Source organism: Manduca sexta, chromosome 21 (assembly GCF_014839805.1).
Source record: "Manduca sexta isolate Smith_Timp_Sample1 chromosome 21, JHU_Msex_v1.0, whole genome shotgun sequence".
NCBI lineage: Eukaryota > Metazoa > Arthropoda > Insecta > Lepidoptera > Sphingidae > Manduca > Manduca sexta.
Window position 1 is genome coordinate 7,853,330 of NC_051135.1, and position 27,906 is coordinate 7,881,235.

The window sequence follows — 27,906 nt, forward strand, 5'->3', positions numbered from 1 at the left end:
AACTGCTGGAAAATAAAAACAAATAACTAGAGATTTGCACATAATATAAAATTAACTAATAATTATTATTAGAGACCAATTTACTTACTGGGTACTTATTATTACTGACAAAAATTATCGTGACTATTCCCTTTCTCAAGTTAAAATTTTATTCCAAAACTAAAGTGGTATATAAAGAAAGAAAAAAAACGATAAATTTATTAATTGTTTATTAAGCTTCACATACAAAAATAATTAAAATATTCTGACTTCAACTACTTTTATTCAGAGCAGTTTAAACCTATTGAGACCTTTAAAACATGTTCATTAAATGCGCTATAAAGCTATTACCATACCCTAGATTACATCTAGAATTTAAGGCATAGATATTGTGATCTAGGGTATAAATTATTATAGATATGTAGTATAGGGTATATAATGTAGGTATAAAGAAGAGCGCACACCGCGACAGGTAGCATCGCAACGCATAGCTTAGGGTAAGTACACTCCAGTCCTCCCTCACCTCCAACACCTCAGTCCCCCCCGTGACCATGAAGGCTACAGTCTTCGAAACGTCGGGAGAAAAATAAAAAACAAAAAAACGCGATAGAATCCGGAAAATTAGTTTAATTTCAATGTCTAACATTCGCGTAAACATAAGAAATCACACTCAACTCAAGTACACTCAGTTATTTGACTGAAATATATTTTGAAATGCATGTCATGTATTATTTGTGGACATTTTATTCCTCGAGATAACAAAAACCTCGGTATCAGGTATAATATAAAGAACAAATTTTTGTCACCGACCGGACACCCAATCTATTGAAACTAACATTAGGTTACGATCTGGGCCAATATAAACATTGTCCCACCAGCAAACTAAGCTTATGCAGATTCGTGCGGACTTCTAAACTACTGTGTATATTATGATACAAGCTATTTTGATACACGTCCATATCTATTGAACCATGTTTAATGATTAAATGCTATTTAAAAAACTCACCCCTCGTCAGAAATGATTAAAAAATATCGTTATACGATAATTCAAACTGCCGTTTATCGGATTAAACTATTTTCAAATAAAAGATGCCCTGCTTATGAAACGTTAATTTACACAGATTTATATTTTATACTAGCAGTAAAAACTATGATATAGAATTTTCCATTAGTGAGTCGGAATAATTAGTGCAGCACTAGTCGGTTACGCGTCGCGTCGTTACAAATAGCAGTCTCATTGTGCGCTCACCTCAAATATATTTTTTATTTTAAAAACCGTTAACTAGCGTAGGATTCACATATAATATATGCCAATATTGTTAAGGCAAAATCCATCAGTAAAGTTTAAGAAAGTGGCAACTAGCGCCATCTACCGATTATGTTACACATCAAAATACAAACATTAATATAAGTTATTACAAATATGGTAGTTTGTCATTGAATGTAAGTGGTTATCAACTACTATGGACAAGTTAAAATGTATTCCATTATAGCCAATAAATAAAACAGAAATGTCATCTAGCGGGCAATGTAAGAACTAGATACAAGCTCCGTAGCATTATAGGGAACGTACTTAATTCTAGGCATATCTTTTCATCGAGTTTTAAGCTGGATACTAAAATGACTCATTACAAATAAATGTATTATTAACAAAACTTATATAAATCATAAATTTCACAAATCATTTTGATGGTAAGAGAGCGATTGACAGTATATTATTTATAGTTAGCGACATCTATACTCATCTTAGAGAAACACTTTGTGGTTCAATATCCAGTTATTATTTTTAATTGTTTATAAGATAAATCATTTAATTGTTTATGAAATGCTTTTTGGTTATAATTGTTGACTACTGCCCAGATATTTATCGCCCAACGAGACATTGCTTCTCGACACTATCTCGATAAAACAGCCGGCAAACTTGAGCACACTACTGCGTGGTGTTATCTACCGGCGATTAAACCTGCGTATTTTACTTTAGCATTGTCCATACATTCTATAAATATTCATACTTTTAAAGATTCTGTGTTTATTAACATAGCTTGCATATATCGCCGAGGTCGTATCTCCGGTATTACTGGGAGTCGATTATTTCAAACGTGACGTTATTCTCGGTCAAGTTCTTCACTAGATCAGTGTCTTTGAAGGCCACTCCGGTTGTTACCACTCCACCGCTGGAACAAAATGACACGATTTATTATAATTTGAGAAATCATCTATCAAACAGATACGATTCGGGTGCAGCGCGTGTGCGCATGTGTGCGTGTGTGAGTTTGTGTGCGTTTCGTACTTCTGTGCAGATCCAAACTACATAAACTATATGTATTTTTATCAAGTTTGCAAGTTAAGCTAAACTAACTTAGTTTTTTGCGACTGACGTAAGGGGATCGCATGTCAGAGTTGGAGCAGTTATTTTGTATAAGAGTACTCACGTGGACGGCATCTTGTTCTGTTCCTTGAGTATGGTGATGGCGGACAGCATCAGCGCAGTGACGGTGGCGCCGTACCCGGGGTTCTTGCCCGACACCTGAGAATATTACACCAATCAGGACCCATCGGAATAACAAACGAATATACTAACTACAAAAATATATACCTGCTTTTGAGCGTCACTTGGTTTATTGTTTTAAAGTCAACATTATACATATAATAATTGGTTCCATATTTAATTTACTACAATACGTCGAAGTTTTGTATTTTCCTGGTCAAACTAAAATTATATAATAATTTTGACCTTTTATAATTTTTTGGAGGCATCATACCAATGCAACACTTTTGTCCACGAGATTATAGATAGCGTAGTAATCTATGACCGCTATAATTAGGCTGATTTTCCATTGAACTTTAATGTCAAACTAAGTGTAGATATACGGTCGCCAAACTATATACAATGTTACGAATTTTTTTAATATTCAAATTAAACGCAATTTCGTTGCTACTATGTTTAACCGGAAGCTTCACTCTTCAAATACACAAAAGCACATACCTTCACAGCCATCTTCTTGTTAGGCGGCGTGGCGTCAACATCCGCTCCCTCCTCCCAGCCCTCACCATACAACTCGAACTTGAACGTGGTATTCTCCATAACCGGCTCGCTGGGTCCCTCATGCGACGCCAGTCCCAACGAAAACAACCTCGGATAATCCAGCAACAGCTTCCTCGTAAACCCAGTCTTGGACATCAAGAACATGACGATACAAACAAACATCGTGGCCAGGGTCTGAAGAAGACTGCTGAATCTGACGTAAGGCTTGAACTGTGCAGGCCGTTGTTGGTTGTTCTCGTAGAGGGTTCGTTGTGTGCGGTACACGATGGATTCGTCGGCGCCGGGGAATGGAAGACACCACTTACCATCCCGCTTGTGGATGATTGAGCTGGAATCAACAGGACTTGTTTAGTCAAGTTCATTAACATTTGATATGCGTTTTTGATTTACATTTGTTAAGGTATCTGTTCGTGTTAGTTAGCATATCATAAAGTGAAGGATAGAAATGGAGGCGCGTGTCTGTTCGTAGCAACGGATGGAGATTACTACTAAAGTAAGTAAGTAATGAATATATAAGTAATTATTACCCTCAAGTACAAGTGTCTTTAAATAAGCAATAGACAAAGAGAGTAAATAAACGTATTATAATATTGTAAGTTTGTATGTATCTCTAATAATGTCTCGTGAATAAAATGTGTGACATAAATATAAAGTATAAGTTTCGCAAGGCACGTTACGCACTCACAGGTAACGCTTTTGAGTTAATGCTTGTATTCATTTCACTCACGACATCCCCATACCATGGACCTTGTATGAAAATGGATTCTTAAAGAGTCCAATAACCCATTACTTTAAAACTACTGATGGTTTAAAATTTTCCTCACCGTTTCTCCAGTTTGGGTTTGAAGGTTGGCAGTCTCTCCGGATATAATTTCTTCCTCAGAGGTTTCAGCTCGTCACTGTGCGCCAGACTGCAACCAAAACACACTGACTATTGCCATTCTTTGACATCAGGCGCAAAATTGTTAGTAAGACATTCATTTTGCTTTGTTGGATGCAGATTTTATAATATATGTATTTATTTAGAACCAAGGATAACCTACATTGAACTAAATTTAATATTTATAAACACGTTTGTTTTCATTTGTATAGGTAAAATGTTGAAGTATTGTTCACCACTTAATTGGTCAAACGAATTGTGTATTCTTTGTGAGTAATCACTTGCTTTAACGGTGAAAGAAAACATTGTGAGGAAACCTTCATACCAGAGGCATTCTCTATAGGAATTTTGAGGGTGTGTGAAGTCTACCATTCCGCACTAGCCCAGTGTGGTGGACTGAGGCCTAATTCCTCTCAGTACAGGAGGCCCGTGCCCAACAGTGTGACAGCATACAATACAGGGCTGATATTATTTATACATAAGAAACAAAGCGACAAAAGTGCGTAATGTGGATCGTTGTTCCCGATAAGGTTCGATATTTACCCGTAGACAAGCGACTCCCACGTGCCGTAATGCAGGCCGCCGGTCTTCCTCGCCTCCGCCTCGTACTCCGGCGACACTCTCACGCTCAAGTACGACTCCACAGAGTTCAGAGTCCCTGGAAGGATACAAAGGTATAATAGGTAATTTTTTGCAAAAGGTAACCCGACAACATATAGATACTAATATGCATAAATGCAGTCTGCAAATTGTTCTAATGATAATTAAATTCTTCATAAAGGAAAGCCAACAGGAATCACGTTATTTGGGCCCCTACGCCACTGCAGCGCTATTCTGTAAAAAAAAAACAGCGTGAAGTGTGGCGACTATCGACAAATCGGTAAGATTGTGGGAACACACTAATGAGAATATCGAAATCTTTGCTGCCAAATACTGCTTAGCGTGATATAACTATCTTACTTGAGCAACTGTCATTTTCAATAAACGATCGCATCCGCTTTCTTCGATCAATGTCTGCATTGAACCAATCAGAACGAAGGTTTTTTTTCCGTATCTACAGATGCCTTTTTTTTTTGGTTTCTTTTGATGGTGGTGGTGATTGGTGAATTAAGTTCATTTCACCGCTGGTGGCGCAAGTGTAGAATTTATCCATAATACAGAGTGCCAAGTAAAGTTTCAGTAAATATTTTAAAATATGATCTCACAGCACAACATAGCTGATTATCGAATATTATAAGGTTGGCATATAAACCTACTTACCAGACTACGCGCCTATAATAACAAAGTAATCAATCAATGAAAAAACACAATAGGGGACCGGCCTATGCTTGATTTTGTACATTATTCTATGTGTAATGGCTTTAAATACGAAAAAGAAGCACTTCTGCGAAAACAGCATAAAAATTGGTTAAAAAATGAGCGAGTAATTCATATTTAAAATATTGTAATGTGTGCAGGAGTGGGCGCGATGTGGGGATATCGCTTCATCTCTTTCTTTCGCACGCGTCGTAATTCCCGATGACGTCACATGTGGATATTTTGTCTCTTTTCTGTTTCTTGTTAATTACCCCTTCCACCGAAATTCAAATGCTTATAACTTGTTGATTTTTCACTGGATTTTAATAATTTCTTTGGTGTTATAATTTATATTATGTAAATATTTGATAATTGTTAAGAACAAAAATGAGTCCGGTACCCTATTTAGTATAATGGTGGAACTAATAAAATTAATCTATACTAACCTATATTTCTATACTAATATTATAAATGTGAGAGCAAAGATGTTTGTTACGTAAGTAAGGCTGAACAGATTTATATAAAACTTTGCACTGAGATACATGTATATCTGCAATAGTATATAGGCTACTTTTTATACCGAGAAAATTTTACACGCTGGCGGTTCCGCGAGAACATTTTTAAAGTAACAATGGTTCACAATAAGCAATAAAGCGTTAATTAGTATTTACTAGCGAGATAAAAATAAATTAACGTACGTGTTGACGCACATAGTCTATTTGTATCTCGTAAGGTCGAAATTTGATTAACTTTAATGTTTAGGAATATATGCAGAAATCGATGATCGGATTTGGCTAAAATTTGGCAAATGGGTACACCATGTGCTGGATTAGTATTTAGCATATAGGTTACTCTTTATCCCTCTAATTTGCTCCCGCAGGAAATACTTGAATGTTTAATGAATGTTATATGTTGTTATTATTAATTTAATTAGTGTAGTGTAGTTCTAATTGAAATAAACAAATATATTAATTAATTAATAAAAGCGGCGATAGCCTAGTTGGGTGTGGAACGGACTGCCAGACGAATATCTGCAGGTTCAAACCCCAAGGGCACACACCTCTGACACGACTTTTCTAAAAAATCGTGTGAGTATTCTTTGTGAATTTATCGTTCGCTTTAACGGTGAAGGAAAACATCGTGAGGAAACCTGCACATCTGAGAAGTTCTCTATAGGAATTTCGAAGGTGTGTGAAGTCTACCAATCCGCACTAGGCCAGTGTGGTGGACTAAGGCCTAATCCCTCTCAGTAGTAGAGGAGGCCCGTGCTCAGCAGTGGGCAAGTATATAATACAGGGCTGATATTATTATTATTATATATATTAATTAATTAATGAAATGTCGCTGTCATGAACCTTTAAAGTTGTTCTGCAGATACACGAGTCCAAGGTCATTGGGGATGCTGTCGAAGCCGCACGCGCCGATCACGTACACGCCTGCCTCGCGAGCCTGCTCATTGTAATGCAACTGCATCGTCTCCATGAACTGGAAATACACAACATATAGTTAGTTACATATAGTTCAGCAAATATTAGATAATCTGACATTAGTTATTAAAGTACACGATAGTCTAATTGGGAACGGAACGGGCTGCCGAGAACGTCCGCAGATTGAATTCTGCTGGTGGTGGAGTTCTGGCGTGTTCATTTTGAGATCGCAGAGCTTCACCAAGGTGGAGATGGAGACCAACATGAGGTTTTTAGCCGGTAAAAGTCCGGCATACCCTGCATACCATTAGTAGGTGGGGATCCAAGAGGATAAAATAAAGGTCTCTGAAATGTGAGAGTCCGCCTGGAGGTTTCACCGCAATGTCTATTTCTGTCGTTAAACAGCAGTGTTGTCACCGTTGTGTTCCAGTTTGAAGAACATTGTAGCCAGTGTAACTATTGGACATAATAAGACTTAAATTCTCATGTCTGAGGATGGCGAGCGCAGTGGAATACCAAACAATACTTTGTGATTCAAGGTATTGGATGGCGTTTCTACTGTTTTTATTTAAAAGCTGCCATTAGTATTACTAATTATGTGTCGTACTGAATAGTTAACACTATTGAATATCGAGAGAGGCAAACGTTAGCTTGACGGTAAGTGACGGCTGTGTTTATAGTAACACTGTGCACTACTAGGGTTGGCACTGTGTTCATTGAGGAATTACAATCGATATAATATGTACTACGTACTAGATTTGGCGTTCCGAACATTCACTATGTTCAACTGATTTGAACTGATATCCATTCAAACTGTCTTTAGTATGGTCAATATTTACAGCTTGTGGTTGTGTAAGGAGTGGCATCATGATATAACAACTCGAGTCTAAGTGTAAACTTGGATTTGAATAAGAAAATATTAGTCAAATAAGTAAAATCATTTGTTGTTCAAGTGAATAAATAGGTTATCACACTGACGTTTTGGTTGCCATTTTAGTTCAGATTTTAAACAAATAGTTTATATGGACGTTCGTGTCTATAGAATATTAATCAATAGAAATTACATGATTAAATCCCCTTATAACCGGCGACAGTAATATTCAAGCCCAGCCAGAATTACTGTTCCTGCACAGGTCTAGTTGGTGCCAAAAATAAAGGAGAGGAAGAGGAGGGACACTATCGTATACGAAAGCTGTAGTCCTTACTCTTGGTATATCAATTTAAATTAGCAATATAAGGAATTAGGTCGCATCAGGTGTTTTTAATTACCTCATACTGCCATAAACACAATATAGTTTTGTGAAATTATAATTAAGTACTTTTAAAGTATTAAAGTAATACAAATTAATATATTTGTTAAAAATGGGAATTGACAAAATAACATGAGTCATCTTCATCCACGATTGTCATAATAAAAATAAAACATTTTGTCTGCTTCAAGATCGAAACAAACATTATGTTTAAAATACAAGAAATATAATTACATTACATGTATTAAAATGTTAATCAGTCAAACGTCCACCTACAGTACAAAGTGCCCTTAACTCATAAAAGTTTAGGCCCAGAAGCGACCACTGAAATAGTGACTGTATTTTTGTTTATTTAAAAATTAAAAACAAAAAAGATTTTTTTTGAATCTTATAAGAAATATACCAGACCACTGTTATTAATAAAAATGCCTTCATACGTCACCGACAACTCATAAAAAAGCTAAATCAATGCCTACTCACTAGATGAACGATTGGATTACTAATAAACAAAATCGCTATTATTTCGAATTTCATGTGATTTAACTGTCATTTATTATTAATTTTAGTTACGAAATACATTTTAAAGTTTTCATACATTCTTTGAATTTCCGACATTTTTAAATGAACGTTCATTTGACCTCATCAATAAATATTTATCGCAGACTTAACGGTATTAAAAATATTTTAAAATTTATAACTAAAATTATTAGCAATTCGGTTTGATGGTTTAATTAATGTCCATTGTGCACTAACTGGGCCTGATCTGAACATTGGGAGTTTACATTTTATTTGTACGAGTGACGGTATTCAGGGTTTCTGTTGATTGGCAACAAAATGCCCAGAAACGACAGTATCCGCAATACCGACCCCGTACACGTATTATGGAAACCTAATGTTATGGAGAATAATTTGTATTTATTATGGGGGGACAGCGCGTACGCAGTCCCCACTACCAAAAATTGCGCGTCCGAGTTACCCACATTAGGGGTAATCGCAAGGGTCAACCCATCCGCAGTGCAATGGACAGGCCTCGCCCTGGGGGAACCGCCTTATTGATCACGGTGTCCCCTACGCCAGGTAAGTATGAATTCCAAACATCGCCCGCCGCTAGTCTATAAACGGCGGAGAATCTTGACACCGCGATGTAGCTTTTTTGCAACGCCATCTAACGGATGATTTGGAAGCTTGCACATTGGGTATACGCGTACCGAATGGCCTCGATTTAACGTACGGATTTTATGTCTGGATACACATCCTCTCCAAAAATAAGTATTGTGCACGCGCGGGATGTTAATATTCATGTGTATAATTCAATCACGATTAAACTGGTGTAACACCAACAGCGAATGATCGATTGGCAGTATGGTGTCATATTTATTTACATTATAATAACATAAATATTATTTCACGATAGTGTTACTAATATACCTATATTCATAAAGGAAGGCATAAGTAGCATTTTTGAATCTATTTTTATCCCATGATATGATACGGCGTAGATTATCGCCATGTACAATTTCTGTCCGGCGAACAGTGCAACTAATATATTTCTCGAAGCATAATACTTATTGTCGGATATTGGACTCCTCGAATACTAATTGTCTTCGTATCGATAATAATGCTTTAAAATCAATAACCAACCCGCATTCTAATTTAAACATTTAAATACTTCATAATTAATACTTCCTAAATTCATGGCTCGAAGGACCAAAGTCCGAATTCTGTCTTTAGATCTACAGTAAATAGTTTTCAGACTACCTAGCATTAATACAACTAAAATACTCCCTCTAAACCTCTTTTGCATCCAACAATCACACGGCGAGTTGACCGCGAATGCCCCCAACAGTCATAGGATTTCCTTACTAGGAACAGATATAACGCGTACAAATCCAGACCTTATACCTTGCGCTAAAGGTGTATAATTGAGCGTTACATACATATCGTGTCCCTAAGGTAAACGTTAAAGGGTTATCATAGTGTCAGTGAGGTATAAAGGCTGTGTTGCTAATGTCAAGTGAGTACTTATAAATAAACTACGTCTGAGTGGAAATTATATTTATGTTTATTGTTACCGGTAAACAGGACGTGTGGCATAGCAGCTTCATAGTAGAATTATTGCTAAATAGGAAAATAACCTAGTTACATGGGTACATATATAAAGAGGGCATTTTACCTGATGTGTCCATACTTTTACTTTAGATTTAAACTTGCTTTACCATCATACAATGGACTTGCTCGTCAAACCATACGAAAAAGCTTTCCCTTATAAAAATATGTATTTATTGCGTTTGATACTTAAATATTAGTCTATTGTCTTGGGATGTATATTGTTTGAGAGATATAATCATTGTAAATTTTGCCCACAAATTCATGTTTGTCCCAAGGTACCGCATTGAAAATTATTTTCCACAATAAAACGATTGTGTTAAATATCGAAAAAAATTAAATTATAAAATTCCAAAACTATGATCATTTTGATATTTAAAATCCGCTTAACATAAACCATTACGGTTGTAATAAATATTGTTCGCACCAACAAAAACGAGTGGACGTAATTAGATACAGTTTTCACTCTTTTGTTAAGGTTACTCCAGTAAACAACGTATTAAATAATGCAACGATTGCTCAGTCAACAAATAAAATACCGTAATGATTCTCTTATCGGTATTGACATTGTGCGCCAGACGACCTTAATGTTTATTCCTTTATCAAATTATCCAAGTTCATTAGGACATTGTGCTTTGTACTTTATAAATAAAATCCAAATTAAATTATGCTTCTCGTGGGAACAAGCGTCCTCTACAAATGAGACCACGAAACATCTTTCTTTTCAATCTATACTATTATATAAAGCTGAAGAGTTTGCTTGAACGCGCTAATCTCAAATACTACTAAAGCAATGTTGATTTTTTAATAGGAAATTACATTACTCCTAAGTGCTATAGGTTACTTTTTATCGAGAGAAAAAATTAACGCGTGATTTTTTTACGCGGGCAAAGCCGCAGGCAAAAGCAATATATTATAAGCCACTCATTGCGAAAATTTTATTCCTGGCAAGGTTCCTGACATGCAACAGTTAGTATGTTATTAAATTAATACTGCAGCATAACATCCTCAGGAAGACTCGGTTATGTCTGGAATAATGATTAACAAAGTCCATAAAATATAAATAAGATCACATTTATACAAAAGACACTACAGAATAAATGTTTAAAGTATTAAGCCGCTATCCATGCTCCTCATCAGAGGCTTTGGTGGAGGCAAACTGGCCAACCGCCCGGGGCCCCTCGCGCAGTGCCCTAGAGGACGTTTTTTGACGATATCACCAACGAAACTGTTGAAACCGAGGAACTGTTTTGCTCCACTCGTGGCCTCGCGTCGTTGTTTTTTTGTTTTCGCCTGGGGCCTCGCATGGTTTAAAGCCGCAACCGCTCCTCATAATAAGCCCCAAACGCCCAAAAAATACTTAGGAATGGACAAACACGTTTCGTTAGTTTTATAATATAATAAACTTACTAATCACACAAAACTCTATTCACTGCAACTACCATTCCGTACTCTCTAACTGTTATATTATGCATAATTATTTATTTTTAGAATCCAGAATGTGACAGTGGAGTTAGAAGCAATGTAATTAATAACTTTAACGATCTATAACATGACCAAAATAAATCTTCTTGAATCTACGCTTATGTTAGGAAAAAAAAATATATATCAATTACAATCAACAAAAACAAAACCAAGGTTTATACAGCCTATTAACGAAAATAAGATGCAATTTATAATCCATTACACAAAATGTTAATGTATTGTAAATGTATAATATGTACTAAAATAAAAGCAAAGCACGTGGGGTGCAGTATTTTTATTTTTAAAACGTAAACAGGTTCAAAGAAGCATTCGTTTAGGAAATTTATTAATAAGAGCACTATATTAGCGAAGTAAACGTCTTTTGAGTAGCGACATATATCAATGTGCAGATGCGTATGCGCACCGTATCGGTAAACAATTCAACGGCGTGAATTTAGGGGAGAAAACACTATTGGCTGTTACTTTTGTTGATTCAACAATAGGACTCAAGTAATTCTAGGAGAATTTATAAATACGAGGATAATACACGCTATCTCTGTCGCGATATATCGGTTGGGTCGAACCGGACGATTGCTCGATGCTCGTTTTACGAAAACGTTCTAGATCACAACCGTATTATCTAGCAAAAAATCTATATTATCTACAAAATTAGTGAAATCGGGGCCTTTTGAGGTCCCGGAGCCTCGAGCCGCCACTGCCGACGTATGAATACATGTACTGTAACGTAGCATATCTTTAAAATTTAAAACGTTACTAATAACCAAATTAAACATAAAGACCTTGGTATACTTCCTGTTTTGTTGTCACAAAAACATCTTTCATATTACGCAACGCCATCATAAACACGATTTCCTTCATACCTATACGTTTACATCATTACCTAAATTAGTAAGCAACAAAAAACGTTTCTTTTTTGTTGTTTCATAATAATTAAAAACGTAGTTCAAGATGGGGTTTATTAGCCCTTATAGCACAAGTTGTTTTTTTTTTACATTAAAAATTATGTTTGTTATTTAATAACTCTAACATAAAACAAAGTCCCCAAACTTCGTGTCTGAACCGAACTAATTTGATAAAATTTGGTATGGATATAATTTGAAATCTTGATACTACCCGGAACAACTCTTGCGCAGGCGAAGCCGCGAACAAAAACTAATTACTAATGATGTAAAAAAAATGTGCAATAAAAATATTGAATATTCGCGAACTTTATTCTGCATTACTCATGATGAATGCAAAGCGATTATTGTTTCGTATGCAAATTGTAATTCCAGTCAACATGCGTGTTTTTTATTGATTGAGTTCACAGTAAAGTTATCGGCCTCGACACTGAACCTTGAACCTCAGTCTCATGCCATGTATGCCGTCACTGAATCAAACTTGGATCGATTGAAAAATCGTAAATCCTTACGCTTCCCCCTTAATTCCGACACCGTCGCCCCGGCTTATACTTTGTAGGACTTCCTGATGACTGTCAATCGTAATTACGAATCCATGTATAGATTTAGAGTTAACTTTACAACACACACACATTACCTAGTACCTACCAATAAACCTCATATGTAAAGAGTATTCAATAAATAAAACTGTACCTAGGTAGTTGTATTTTCCGGTGTTTCATATCCTGATAGTATGAAACCCCGTCAATATAATATTAGTAACGTAAGAATAAAAAATAGATCTTCACATACACCTAAGAATACGTATCTATTCTCCAAACAAAAACACATATCCGCATTTACCCCCGAAGAGGAATACAGAGGCGCAATCAGGGCACCCACTTTTCGCCAAGTATGTTCCGTCCCATTATGTGATAGGGCGCGAGCCAATCGCCATATCGAGCACAAATTCCAGACTACGGGCTGGTACTGAGCAGAAAACCACTCCGAATCGTATAAATATTCATTATCTATTCATCGTAACTAGGTGAATTTTATCACGGAATGACAAACGCTAGTAACCGACGCGTCTCTAATTATAATTTACTAGCTTTTGCCCGCGACTCCGCCCGCGTTATAAAGTTTTTCGGGCTAAAGTTTTCCGTAATAAAAGTCACGCTATATATTTTCCCGGGAGCTTATGTTCTTCCCAGGGTCTCAAACTGTCTCCATACCAAATGTTATCCTAATAAGTTGGGTAGTTTTTGAGTTTAACACGTTCGGGCAGACCGATGCAGCGGGGGACTTTTGTTTTATGATATATTTTTGTAGAACTTTTTAAGAGGAACAATCCCGTCATACATTATTGTTGCATAACTTTAACCGTTTACGCAGCGCACGCAACAGAAGCTCTCAAAACTAATAAATTGTCCCCGTTTTTGCATCATGTTTCATTACTGCTCCGCTCCTATTGGTCATAGCGTGACGATATATAACCTATAGCACTCCAGGGACAAAGGGCTATCCAACACAAAAATATTTTTTCAGTTCGAACCGGTAGTTCCTGAGATTAGCGATTACTGCTCCGCTCCTATTGGGCATAGCGTGATGATATATATACTTAGTCTGGCCATAAATACTGTTACACTTAATTATAAAAAAATATTACATTTGAATTTCGAATCTGTCATTTTTATACGATTGTTCATTGTGTTTTCTCATTTTGGCGCCAATACATTGTAAAATATTTTGCGATATTAAAATGGTGTGGGGTGATAAAGAGAACCGAATCGCTGTGATAGCATTACACAAAGTAGGTATGGAGCCAAATGCAATTTTTAAAACTCTCCATACACTTGGTATTAGTAAAATGTTTGTGTACCGGGCTATTAATAGGTACAATGAGACCTCCTCTGTTTGTGACAGAAAAGATCTGGCCGTCCACGTAGTGTTCGTACGAAAAAGGTGGTCAAAGCAGTAAGGGAAAGAATTCGAAGAAATCCTGTCCGAAAGCAAAAGATTTTATCTCGGGAAATGAAGATAGCACCTAGAACCATGTCGCGTATTTTAAAAGATGACTTAGGACTTGCAGCCTATAAGAGACGCACTGGCCATTTCTTAACTGATAATTTAAAGAAGAATAGGGTGGTAAAATCGAAACAACTACTGAAGCGGTACGCAAAGGGAGGTCACAGAAAAATTTTGTTTACGGATGAGAAAATTTTTACAATTGAGCAACATTTTAACAAACAAAATGACCGTATTTATGCTCAAAGCTCTAAGGAAGCTTCCCAATTAGTCGACAGAGTGCAACGTGGACATTATCCGACTTCAGTGATGGTTTGGTGGGGTGTTAGCTATGAAGGAGTGACTGAGCCATATTTTTGTGAAAAAGGTATCAAAACATCGGCACAAGTGTATCAAGATACCATTCTTGAGAAGGTAGTTAAGCCCCTTAACATCACCATGTTCAATAACCAAGTATGGTCCTTCCAGCAAGACTCGGCGCCGGGTCATAAAGCTCGGTCCACGCAGTCTTGGTTGGAATCGAACGTTTCGGACTTCATCAGAGCTGAAGACTGGCCGTCGTCTAGTCCCGATCTTAATCCGCTGGATTATGATTTGTGGTCAGTTTTAGAGAGTACAGCTTGCTCTAAACGCCATGATAATTTGGAGTCCCTAAAACAATCTATACGATTGGAAGTGAAGAATTTTCCAATGGAAAGAGTGCGTGCTTCTATTGATAACTGGCCTCATCGTTTAAAGGACTGTATTGCAGCCAATGGAGACCACTTCGAATAAGCTTTTATATTTTTAATTGTTTTATATTTATGTATTAAACTGACACACTGTAAAAGTAATAAATGTTATTTGCAGTTAACAATTTTCTTTTTTCTTTATTACAATATTTATGGCAAGACTAGGTATAGCCTATAGCATTCCAGGAACAAAGGGCTATCCCACACAAAAAGAATTATTCAGTTCAAACTCCTAGTTTCTGAGATTAGCCATTACTGCTCTGCTCCTATTGGTCATAGCGTGATGATATATAGCCTATAGCACTTCACGAACAAAGGGCTATCCAACGCAAAAAGAATTTTTCAGTTTGGACCGGTAGTTCCTGAGATTAGCCATTACTGCTCCGCTCTTATTGGGTATAGCGTAATGATATATAGCCTATAGCACTCCACGAACAAAGGGCTATCCAACGCAAAAAGATTTTTTCAGTTCGGACCGGTAGTTCCTGAGATTAGGCATTACTGCTCCGCTCCTATTGGGTATAGCGTGATGATATATAGCCTATAGCACTCCACGAACATAGGGCTATCCAACGCAAAAAGAATTTTTCAGTTTGGACCGGTAGTTCCTGAGATTAGCGCGTTCAAACAAACAAACAAACAAACTCTTCAGCTTTATATAATAGTACTAGCTTTTGCCCGCGGCTCCGCCCGCGTTATAAAGTTTTTCAGGCTAAAGTTTTCAGTTATAAAAGTAGTAGTTTCCCGGGAGCCTATGTTCTTCCCAGGGTCTCAAACTGTCTCCATACCAAATTTCATCTTAATACGTTGGGTAGTTTTTGAGTTTAACACGTTCAGGCAGACAGATGCAGCGGGGGACTTTGTTTTATAATATATTTTTTAGAACTTTTTAAGAGGAACAATCCCGTCATACATCATTGTTGCATAACTTTAACCGTTTACGCAGCGCACGCAACGGAAGCTCTCAAAACTAATAATTTTTCCTCGATTTGCAACATGTTATATTTGTCATTACTGTTCCGCTCCTATTGGTCATAGCGTGATGATATATAGCCTATAGCACTCCAGGAACAAAGGGCTATCCAACACAAAAAGATTTTTTCAGTTCAAACCGGTAGTTCCTGAGATAAGCCATTACTGCTTCGCTCCTATTGGTCATAACGTGATGATATATAGCCTATAGCGCTCCACAAATAAAGGGGTATCCAACACAAAACGAATTTTTCAGTTGAAACCGGTAGTTCCTGATATAAGACATTACTGCTCCGCTCCTATTGGTCATAGCGTGATGATATATAACTTTGAGCACTCCACAAACAAAGGACTATTCAACACAAAAAGAATTTTTCAGTTTGAATCGGTAGTTTCTGAGATTAGCCATTACTGCTCCGCTCTTATTGGGTATAGCGTGATGATATATAGCCTATAGCACTCCACGAACAAAAGGCTATCCAACGCAAAATTATTTTTTCTGTTGGGACCGGTAGTTCCTGAGTTTAGCCATTACTGCTCCGCTCCTATTGGGTATAGCGTGATGATATATAGCCTATAGCACTCCACAAACAAAGGGCTATCCAACACAAAAAGAATTTTTCAGTTCGAACCGGTAGTTCCTGAGATAAGACAATACTGCTCCGCTCCTATTGGGTATAGCGTGATGATATATAGCCTATAGCACTCCACGAACAAAGGGCTATCCAACGCAAAAAGAATTTTTCAGTTTGGACCGGTAGTTCCTGAGATTAGCGCGTTCAAACAAACAAACAAACAAACAAACTCTTCAGCTTTATATAATAGTACTAGCTTTTGCTCGCGGCTCCGCCCGCGTTATAAAGTTTTTCAGGCTAAAGTTTTCCGTTATAAAAATAGCAGTTTCCCGGGAGCTTATGTTCTTCCCAGGGTCTCAAACTGTCTCCATACCAAATTTCATCTTAATACGTTAGGTAGTTTTTGAGTTTAACACGTTAAGGCAGACAGATGCAGCGGGGGACTTTGTTATATTATTTAGAACTTTTTAAGTGAAACAATCCCGTCATACATCATTGTTGCATAACTTTAACCGTTTACGCAGCGCAGGCAACGGAAGCTCTCAAAACTCATAATTTTCCCCGTTTTTGCAACATGTTTCATTACTGCTCCGCTCCTATTGGTCATAGCATGATGATATATAGCCTATAGCACTCCACGAATAAAGGGCTATCCAACGCAAAAAGAATTTTTCAGTTTGGACTGGTAGTTCCTGAGATTAGCCATTACTGCCCCGCTCCTATTGGGTATAGCGTGATGATATATAGCCTATAGTACTCCACGAACAAAGGGCTATCCAACGCAAAAAGAATTTTTCATTTTGGACCGGTAGTTCCTGAGATTAGCCATTACTGCCCCGCTCCTATTGGGTATAGCGTGATGATATATAGCCTATAGCACTCCACGAACAAAGGGCTATCCAACGCAAAAAGAATTTTTCAGTTTGGACCGGTAGTTCCTGAGATTAGCGCGTTCAAACAAACAAACAAACAAACAAACAAACAAACAAACAAACAAACAAACAAACAAACAAACTCTTCAGCTTTATATAATAGTATAGATATAGATTACGCTTGCCTATATTTGTTCATATTCATGTCTATTTGTACAGTATTTATTGAATGGTCCTATGCTGGCTTTGGTATATTGTAGAGAAACAATAGACTACTATATACAAAATGCATGTTCAGTTGTTTTCTTTATTTTTTATTAGGTGTCGCTTGCGACTTTGCCCTTGTATATCATTTTTCCCGCTACAGAAATCCCTAAAATACTGTACCATGGCGGCAATATCTATTTAAAAAATCAGATTAATAAAATCCAATATTTCCCATGGAAGCAAGTTACCGGAATAAAAGGTATGTTATTTCGGGACATGGTCTACCCGTATGTATGCCAAATTTTATCCAAATCCGTTCAGCCATTTCTGTGTTTACTTCTAACAAACATCGACACATTTTCACAAACTTTCGCATTTACAATATTATGAGTAAGAAAGGCTACTAAGCTACGTCGCAAACCGTCCAATTTTTTTTTCCCGCATATCTGTGCCCTTCTGTTGATTGACTTTCGTCTCTCGTCCCTATCTGCTGACCACTACTCTATCCTTTCCCTTTCGATCTTTTAATCTCACTACCTTGGCACCCATGCATACTTGCGTTCCTCTTCAAGGTTGTTTATTACCTACATATTTTTAAGGTACAGTCAGCCACAAAGTAGATGAACAAAATCAAAATTTCAAATCTCTTTTAAACCTTTGTGTCCATATCGAGAAATGTTTTTCCTCTTTAAATTAAACTTAAGAGTTTACTTGAATTTAGGTTAAAAAAAAGTATTTAATATGTAGAAGCGTTTTAGTTTTAAAATTGTTCAGCTGCTTTTGTGATTGACTGTACATACTGTTTGAATTTAACATAAGTATGCTTAACAAAAAACCATGAATACAAAACATTGATTACTGGGTATCACAAGATTCATTCTCAGGGCAATATGAAACTAATTCTCAAGGACAATGTAGTGTTTTGTATTGTTATTCTGTAAAGGCGTGAAACTGCTCATTACAGGCACTAACAACTATAAAATGTAGCTAACATAATTACTGGGCATTATGAGATAACTAAGAAGTATAAGATAATAAAGGAGACGAGCGCAGTGGAAAAGTACCCGAAACCGGCGGGAATGCAAGAAAAGATTAATAAAGGCGGAGGCAGTGCGAGAATTATGGCAGAATCGTGTAAAGTGGTAATCCATAGCCTCTACCCACCCCTATAAGATAGAAGCGTGATAGGTACTCTGGATGAATTAGCGCAGTGGATTGACACGTATTATGCAATATGTACTAAGAATTCAAAGTTCTATATGGTGTTGCTAGTTGCTACTGTTGTAAGCATCACTTAACTTGAGGTAAGTCGCATGCTCGTCTCCTCATTTAAGTGTAATTTAAAAAATCATAAAGCTTGCTCAGGAGAACATTTAGCTCACTATTCAAATGTACAATACATTAATTGCGTATGTTTATTATGAATTATATGTTAGGAATAATGTGAGTTTCAAAATCATAACAATTAATATTATTTTTGTTGTGTCGGTAGTAGGCAATTTCTTTACTAAACAACTGTCAATAAGCCCCACTCTTGGCAGAGGGGAGGTATAAAAGTGGCGTTAGTGACAGTTGGGAGAATAGTGTTGAAGTGAAAGCGGAACGGTGCACACTTTAAAAAGAGAGTACCTACTGGAACCGACATAGAATTAAAGTAAGCTACAAGGACAGGTACGTGTGATGTTCTTTCATTAACAGATAGCCCCTTTCCAGTGAGGCCACATTATTGTGTATTAAGGTTAAGATTAATTAAGTTTAATTACCATCTCCAAATAATGTAACAATAATTATTAAACCTGATTGTGATGTGTGGAAAATAAATGGTTGAGAATCAATTTGCGAGTTTTCTTACATATATTAACATAATAATCACATTTTGGAACTCGTGTTTACTTTTTTTGTTTTTAATTCCACCTTGAACAAGTGATATGCATATTTTACAAGTTAGATAATTCAGTGTGAAGCGATGCGGCGACCTTAGCGGGTCATTCGCCCGTCGCGTGGGTGCGCTGTGAGTTACCATCGGAATTGTGTAGTGGGATGCACATACCACACGTTGGAATCAAATCGAATAGTGTTTTTAGTTTTCCAATACAATTGAAAGACAAGGAAGTCTCAGTAATTTGGTAAATTGTAAATAAACTATAGCAATATCATCTGAATGAATCCTTTCTCGCCGAATTTCGGCCACGGCGGCCAATCTCAACGGGATCAGCTATGTACGCAGGAAATATAGTGCACAAGTGTGTGCGCAATACACAGTTGTACCCTCTGTTCCTTCAACTTCATAGTCCGGTGAGACGGCAATCCGACATGACCGAATCAGGTGCAGGACCAACGGCTTTACGAGCAACACCGACTAAGACCCTAGAGTCTAACTAAGATTCGAAAGCAAGATTTGCGCTATTGATTCACCTACAATTCCAAATACACCTACATAACTGAGGAAACAAGTACAGCACTGATAAGGTGTGGTATTTGTTGGACGAATAACAATGACTAACCTAACCGAACACAACGCAAGAGACAATATATCAATACATATTTTTGTAAGGAACAGGAGCGTTCATTACTACCGAGATAGGAACGTGCCTAAATCTTTGTAATAGAAACTAACTCCTTATAATATAAATAAAAAATGTTATAGATGTTCGGTAAACCTCAAATGATTAGAAGGTATTTAAAAGCCCACCCCATGTCCAATGAGTAAAAACTTCATATCCATGCACTTATCCAGAGGAGGGATGTAGGGGAACACGTCCTTCTCTACTTTCAGGATTTTATAAGGCTACATACTGGTATACATTGTAAAATTCCTCAAAAACTGAACCTTCCTTTCTGAACCAAAATTTAGTTACGCCCACAGCCCTTACATTTTTTTTAATGCAGTTATATGTCGCGACGATCACGCAGCCTAATAGTAAGCAATACGTCCGCCCATACACAGTAACACCATACAGAACTTTGAATTACAAAGTATTGCGTGGCACTCCACTGCGCTCGTCACACTGAGACATAAGATGCTAAGTCTCATCTTCTTCTTCAGGTGCCTCTCCATTACTGAAGTTTAGCAGTCAGTTCCATGAACCTTAACTTATTCGTGGCTAGCCGGAACAGTTCTTCGACCGTTTTTATTCCAGTCCACTCCCGTATATTGCTCAGCCACGACTTCCTTCTCCTTCCTAGACTTCTTCTTCCTGATATTTTCCCCATAATTATGGTTCTCAGCAGATCGTACTTATCATGTCTACCTGTCACCTAGGTACGAAACTTTACGCTGCTTGATGGTCTTAACTCACTAAGTCTCATAATGGCTAGTAATTACGCTATAAAGTTCTTGAAGTCGGAACACCACAATACATACACAGTGCTTGTTGACAACACTTACCTGCGGTTCTCCACTGACGTCCACATAATGTGACTTGGATTCGATTGCGGCTCGTACTACCGCCTCGCCGTACCACCTGTACGGGCCGCAGCAGTTCACCAGAACCTTCGCCTGCGAGCACATGGTCTTCAGACTGCTTTCGTCCTTAACATCCGCGACAATGACCGTAATGCCCGATATGTCTTCACCTGTAAGATGGGACGTGTATTTTTACGTAACTATATTATATTTAAGGATACCATACTTTGCTATCTAAAGGTGCATTTCATATTCGAATAGTAAGTACTTAGAAGCCTGTTGTAACTGCAAACTCAATCTAGTATTTAGTAATAGATAAAAAATTAAAACATTCGTTTTGACGACGCAAATAACACAAATATTTGTTCGCAGTACCATCTGGACTATGAACTCAAGGACAAATAATCGATGCACGAATGCGCGATGACATCACACTGCATATCATTCATCAAAGTATGACAGCATTCGCAAATATCATGCTGTTTCACTACAGTCACTACCTAACAGATTTAATTATAATCAATAAACTATAGCAATAGCTGAGCGAAATATCTAGCTTATCTTACATGAAAGTGTGAAAGAGATAAAGCGATCATGCGGCCAATAATTGTGTTTTTCGAGAATTATTGCTTCCAGCTTCGCCGACATTGTTTATTAAGGAATATATACTACTTGTAATCAATACCAGATCCATTGTATTCAAATAAGAACTTCTCTACATTCCCGGTTTACTGGCATATAACAAATTGTGGTTGCAATACAAAAGAAGACGTTACACTTAGCGCCGAGAGCGCCCCGATTTCCGATGACCTTTCTTAGGTCACAATTATAGTATTTTAGTCGACAATTGGAATCGTCCATGTTCTCAGGTCGATGTGCCTGGGGGCTAACATGCATTCTACCCCTAAAGCCGGTTGGGCTAATGCACATGTGTCTTAGACATCGATATATATGTACTACGTACGGTAAAATATACGTCAATGGTCTTAGAAAATGCCATATTCGTGACTTAGCTGTCGCTAGCGAAGTTCTCTCAACCAAGGCTACGAGATCGATAAACGGGTCTAACACCTACAGCCGTTAGTCATGCTAAAGGAAATATTTCCGAAAACTATGATGCCGCATAAAAGCAACCAAGTCTATAGAGTAAGTATTTCATCACCCAGTCCTTATACGTAACCATTTTGAAATACATAATTCCATTTTGAATATTTTAATTGTACCACATCTATGCTTGCTGTACTAGGGCTTACTGTAAGGGCCTTCAGAATTAATTATAATAATTGTATCCGACAGCATTATTTATACAATGCTTTGTTCGTCTTCTTATGTTGACTTAAATTGTTTATATTTCTGAACTGGTCGATAAAATACACTTTAGTATCTGCATATTCGTATAAAAATAAGTAGTGCTATATGTTTTTCAGCCTGTTCCAAATTTTATCAAAAATCAATTTAGTAGTACAGACGTACACGTATTTACGATTCAATTATTTACAATCGTAAAGCGAGATTTAGACTTTAGATTATCAAGAAAATTTGCAGACGGTCGAAACACACAAGAGCTATCGTGAGCAGTTGTTTCATCCAAGGTTACGAGATCGATTGACGGGTCTAATCGTGAAATATAACCGTTAATCATGCCAGACGAAAAAAAATCCAAAAACAATGACACCGCATAAACGCAGCCACATCTAAGGTATATTTCATCACCCAGTCCCACACACTTAAACAAATATGTATCCACGTTTTGGTATTATTTTGTGAAAATGTGAATTCTGTCATATCTATTATAAGGGCCTTACTATGCTGGCTCAAATTCATTGGTTGCTAGAATCCAAATGCAGGATACGGGAGATTTTCTGAAGGCCTAAAGCTGTAAACGTTTTCAGCCGAATGTGCATGCATGCGGAGAACAGGAGATTTCTGTTTAAGAATGCTATAAGGCCTGCAAGAAGTACCCTTTATTTATTATTCGTTATTCCGTATTTGAACACACCGAATGAGGTATATCTACTGAGTCAACCAGTGAAAATGAAGCGTTCGTTTCTACTATTATGTCAACTGGCATTCCAATCGCCCGTCGTCGAATTTCAGTTTGTTTGTGACGAAATATGGCGCAGTCTATTTTTGGACCTAGATTTAATTTCGTGTAATACAATCCGATAACGTTGCGACATGTGACAGCTATTGTGTGTCGTTATTGTATTTTATGTAACGGCGGATACATAGCAGGACTGACACCTATCGAATGTCACCACGGTCATAACAAAGGCGTCATGAAATTAATACGATGCCCTCCCGAAAGAGTGCATAGTTTATTCTTCAATAGAACCTACAGACTTTGTATTTGACGCGATCTGTGTCAGTGATTTTGAATACTGGCACGGGAAAATGGCTACACTGGATCTGACGTTAAGGACAGTGCCGTGTTTAAATTTAATGACTAATACGAATGAAGATATGACGTTCACAGGAGCTGTGTATAAGGTCCGTTAAATGTAAATGCACTACTTGTATTCCTGCCAACCTTATTGTCGATAAAGGCATCAAGGATACATCAATAACATACGGTCAACATATTATTATCAATAAAAATAACAGCTGGTGTCCGATCAATCGACGACAATTACAGCTCATGTGCTTACATGAATTCGTCTGATTAAACCATCTGGTAAGTATTTGTCTTATGTATTCAGAATGCAATTGTAACAAACCTAAAAGTTCTGGCTAACGGCATTGCAAGAACAGACGAATTTAAAAATCATAAGATTCTGAATTTGAAGTCTACAGCAATACTTAACTCGAATTTCTATGGAGAAAAGTATTCCCAAGCTATTCGTGATAATGTTGTTCTTTATAACAAACCTACCTACCTAGTACCTTATAAGAAATCTACATCCACCCAAACTACGTAACACCACGCAATTTGATTTACCTACATGACACAAATAGCCAATCGAAAGAAATACTGGCTCATATTTTAACAATAAAACCTAATGGAACATCTACCTACATTACAGCCAAATTGCCAGGCACAAAAACATCTATATCACGAACGTAAGACGGCTTCATGCAGTGCTTTATAGTTACTTCATGATGTTATCGTTCATGTGCAATCCTAGCGCTTACTCCAACATATGGCTTGCTACACTTATCGTTCAATTGTGCAAGAAAGTATAAAGGATTTAACTGGCGCATTAGATCACCTTGAAGACATTGAAAATAGTAATTCTATTGTTTGATAAAGACACGAAGCACCGATCGTGGTTATTTATATATTTCTATTTTGTAGTCAATTGTAAATAAATTATGTTATCGTAAATGTTGGGAGAAATGAAATGGATATTATATTAAGTTCTTCAATGAACTAACAGAAAAACTGGTTTTGATATTTTATCAAGAAACAATAGCATAGTTTCAGGTTGTACGCAAACAAATATAGTTCGAGGTAATTATTTATATGAGAGATCGTTTGGCTATCAACAGTCATATATTCTCCAAGCCAGGAGCCACCGTGACACGGGTGTATGTTCGATGAGGAATAAAACTTAGTTGGGTCTCTGGTCTCTTCAAAACGGGACGAAATCAATTATATAGTAAATGACAATAAATTGAAACTCTATTTCTTATAATTACTAGAATTATGAAACCAAAAATGTGGTCAGGTTTTCGATGGATGGAACCGTTGCACAATCTGCCAGTCCCATAGCTAACGGTTAACAAGCTAACCTCGGCTTAATACAGTTGTTACAGTCAATGGACCGGGAAAGGGATGGAGTTGGGAAGGAAGGATGAGGGGGAGAAGGATTTTCCTAGAATCAAGTATGGGAGAAGGGGAAAAGGGGCGTACATTTGGTGTGAGGGCCAAGCGCACAAAAATTGTCTTGGGGGAGAATTCAGTCACTTACCAGTCTTTTTCGAGACCTCCTGCATCAGCTCGTGCAGTTTCTTCTCCGACCTTCCGGCGACGCCCCACGTCAGCTCAGGGTACTTCTTCTTCAACCTGATTGTTTCTATCACGGCATATTTGCCGGTGAAACCGGTGGCGCCAAATATCACCACGTCCAAGCGAGACATCTGGAACAAAATCTTGTATATTCGCTAATGACCTATTAGTCATGGCAAGTATGAAGCAAGATTACATTACGTCCACCAGGGCAGTGGTATGAGTTGCTAGTCAGCACCGGATATTACAAAAACTTTTCATAGTTCGGGATCTAAGTTACTCTCATATCAAAGTAATTTATTCGGAATCACAAGGCCATCTGAATATTTATAGACATTATATTTTGAAATGGCTCATAGATGTGTTGAAGTAGATTGTTAAAATTAAATCTGTATAACATCGCATTGGTTTCAACTGTTATGGTGTTATAATATATGTATAAATAAATAAAAAAATAAAAAATTTTAAAGTTTTTAATTTGATCAACTACTTTTGAGGCTGATTGTATTCCTTTTTACAGATATATATACTGGCTTTTTTTCAATGTGCCGCTTTTATATTATACATTGTACAAAGTTCTTATTGGTGGCTGGGACATCCTGTCATTATCAGCTCTGTTGCGTAGCTGGTAGCACTACTACTAAAAAAATAAGGCGACTATGACGTGTTGCCACAAAATTTATATATTCGGTACATAAATTAAGCATACATTTATCACTTAATTTAATACAATATGGTTAACTCAAAAACGCGCCCGTGGCTCGTCATGCATACTTTTTGTTATATTGTCGTATAAAAAATACAAGGACCGATTTGGGAAACAAAACTATATTTCTTCTAAATGTCATTAAATATATTTGGACTTTTATTTTTTCAGTACTTAGATGGGTAATGTATGAAATTTCATCAAAATTCTTTATGATCAAGAGAAGTGATAATTATCATGTTTTGAGCCATACAGTAATCAATAGCAAATATTAAACTATAATTATTTTTTTCAGTTCAAAGTAATGATTATTTAATTGTTTAAAATTGAATCAAAATGTGGGTGTTTTGGAATAATGTAGCTTTAAGTAAATATATATTTTTTCCTTTATTTCTCACCTTGGTGTCATTATCAGGCATATAAATTAATATGATACATTATACAATACTAGTTGTGGCCTTACGACTTAGCCTAAGAACTTTTTTAGATATCTATGCAATGACATATTTTTCAGTCTTCCTTGGTAACTAACAAAACAAAGGGGTTATATATTCATTATATTTTTTGTTATGTAGTTTAGCAATCATATTTCACCCCATGGTCCAATTTAAATGATTATCTTTGTGTTCCGACTTTATATAGCTTAGCAACCATATTTTCCATGAATCAGACCATGGATTTTAAAGATGCAGGGAACTCCTAAAAAGCATATTTTTTAGAAGATTGCTTCTGTTTTAATAATTGGATTCTAGTGTTTTTTGAAGTAATTTCATTTTTGTATAAAAAATATTTACTTACAAAACATGCAAATGTACATAATTATACATATAGCAATGAGTAATTAATGTAATTTTCTCTAATTTAAAAACCCCTAGTTCATTTTCATTAATATTTTTCCTGTATCAGTGGTCATAAACATAGTATAGTGTATTATTATTTTTAATGCTGCTAACTCTATTACGTCCCTATACAATTGCAGAATTCTTTAAATAGGCAGCATATATTTCAAGGTTGCTAGAGAGCTATAAACTTTGTAAAATTTTGGATGAGCCCTGTGACAACTAACTGTTTTTGAATATAATTTGTTAAGTACTATTCAGTATTAAAGTTTGAAAAGTTGAAATTTTATTATATTATGTAAATGAGATTATTTGTCAATAACTGTAAAATGTATTAATTTAATTTAATACCCACATATTCTACTATAGAACATGTGGGTAGTTATAGAAAAACTACAAAGACCCTTCATGTAGTATTCCTCTATTTACATGTTAATGAATATTTATTAATATTACCTTCTAAACAAATTGAAAAAATAACAAATAGCACATCCCATCATCATTTGTTTTAGTTCATTTTCCTACAATTAAAAAAAATGCAAAGCTTTGACTTACGAGTACTTATCAATGTTTATAATTATTTTTAGAAATTAATTATTGGTGTTAATCGGCGCTATTTCACCGATACTAAAACTTTCCATTATATTTGAGTCATACCTACAGGTTACTTTCCGATAAAACGGAATGTAAACAATCAATCATTTTATATCGAAGTCATTCAGCGACAAACTTTGAAAGTATTTTAAATCTCGGAATTTTTACGATGTATCTATTACAAGAAAATAAAAATTAATATATTTTTATTTTTCTTAGATTGTTTCCAATAAAATATCAGAGTAGGTACATATTTCAATGGTTTGAATGATTATTTGAAGACATTTTTGCTTACTGCGTAGGTATCGGGAAAAGAAATTAAGTATTAAAATCTTACAAACTATAAACACTCGATAAATAACATAACTTTCTTACCATTTATATTATTTTCAAACTATATTCGTAATTTAGAACTTTCTTTGCGCGTAAGACACAATAATTTTAATTAATAATATTCTCCCGACCGGCAACCGGCACTCGAACTCAAATTTAAATAAATAATCAAAGACAACGTGAAAACTGCTGATGAAATGTGGACGTCACTCGTGTATCGTTGAATCTATATACTACTCAGTCATGTTATATCGATGTGTTGATATAATATCGATAAATATTTTATATCGACTAAAATTAATAAACACAATTTAAAAATAATGTTTAAAATATAAATACATCCGTGA

General features: G+C 36.3%; 1 protein-coding gene and 1 non-coding gene across 2 annotated transcripts; both read right to left on the reverse strand.

Annotated features, from left to right (window-relative positions):
* Positions 1-192: 192 nt before the first annotated feature.
* LOC115448113 (saccharopine dehydrogenase-like oxidoreductase) lies at positions 193-27,790 on the reverse strand. The gene is made up of 9 exons (XM_030175429.2): positions 27,602-27,790; positions 25,050-25,218; positions 21,121-21,308; positions 6,557-6,686; positions 4,449-4,563; positions 3,850-3,936; positions 2,966-3,353; positions 2,412-2,506; positions 193-2,153 (listed from the first exon to the last, which is right to left on the reverse strand). The coding sequence occupies exons 1-9, from the start codon at positions 27,602-27,604 to the stop codon at positions 2,054-2,056; spliced, it is 1,275 nt and encodes a 424-aa protein (XP_030031289.2). The 5' UTR covers positions 27,605-27,790; the 3' UTR covers positions 193-2,053.
* LOC115448130 lies at positions 8,802-8,963 on the reverse strand. The gene has a single exon (XR_003939078.2). It is a non-coding gene; the product is annotated as a U1 spliceosomal RNA (small nuclear RNA).
* Positions 27,791-27,906: the final 116 nt, after the last annotated feature.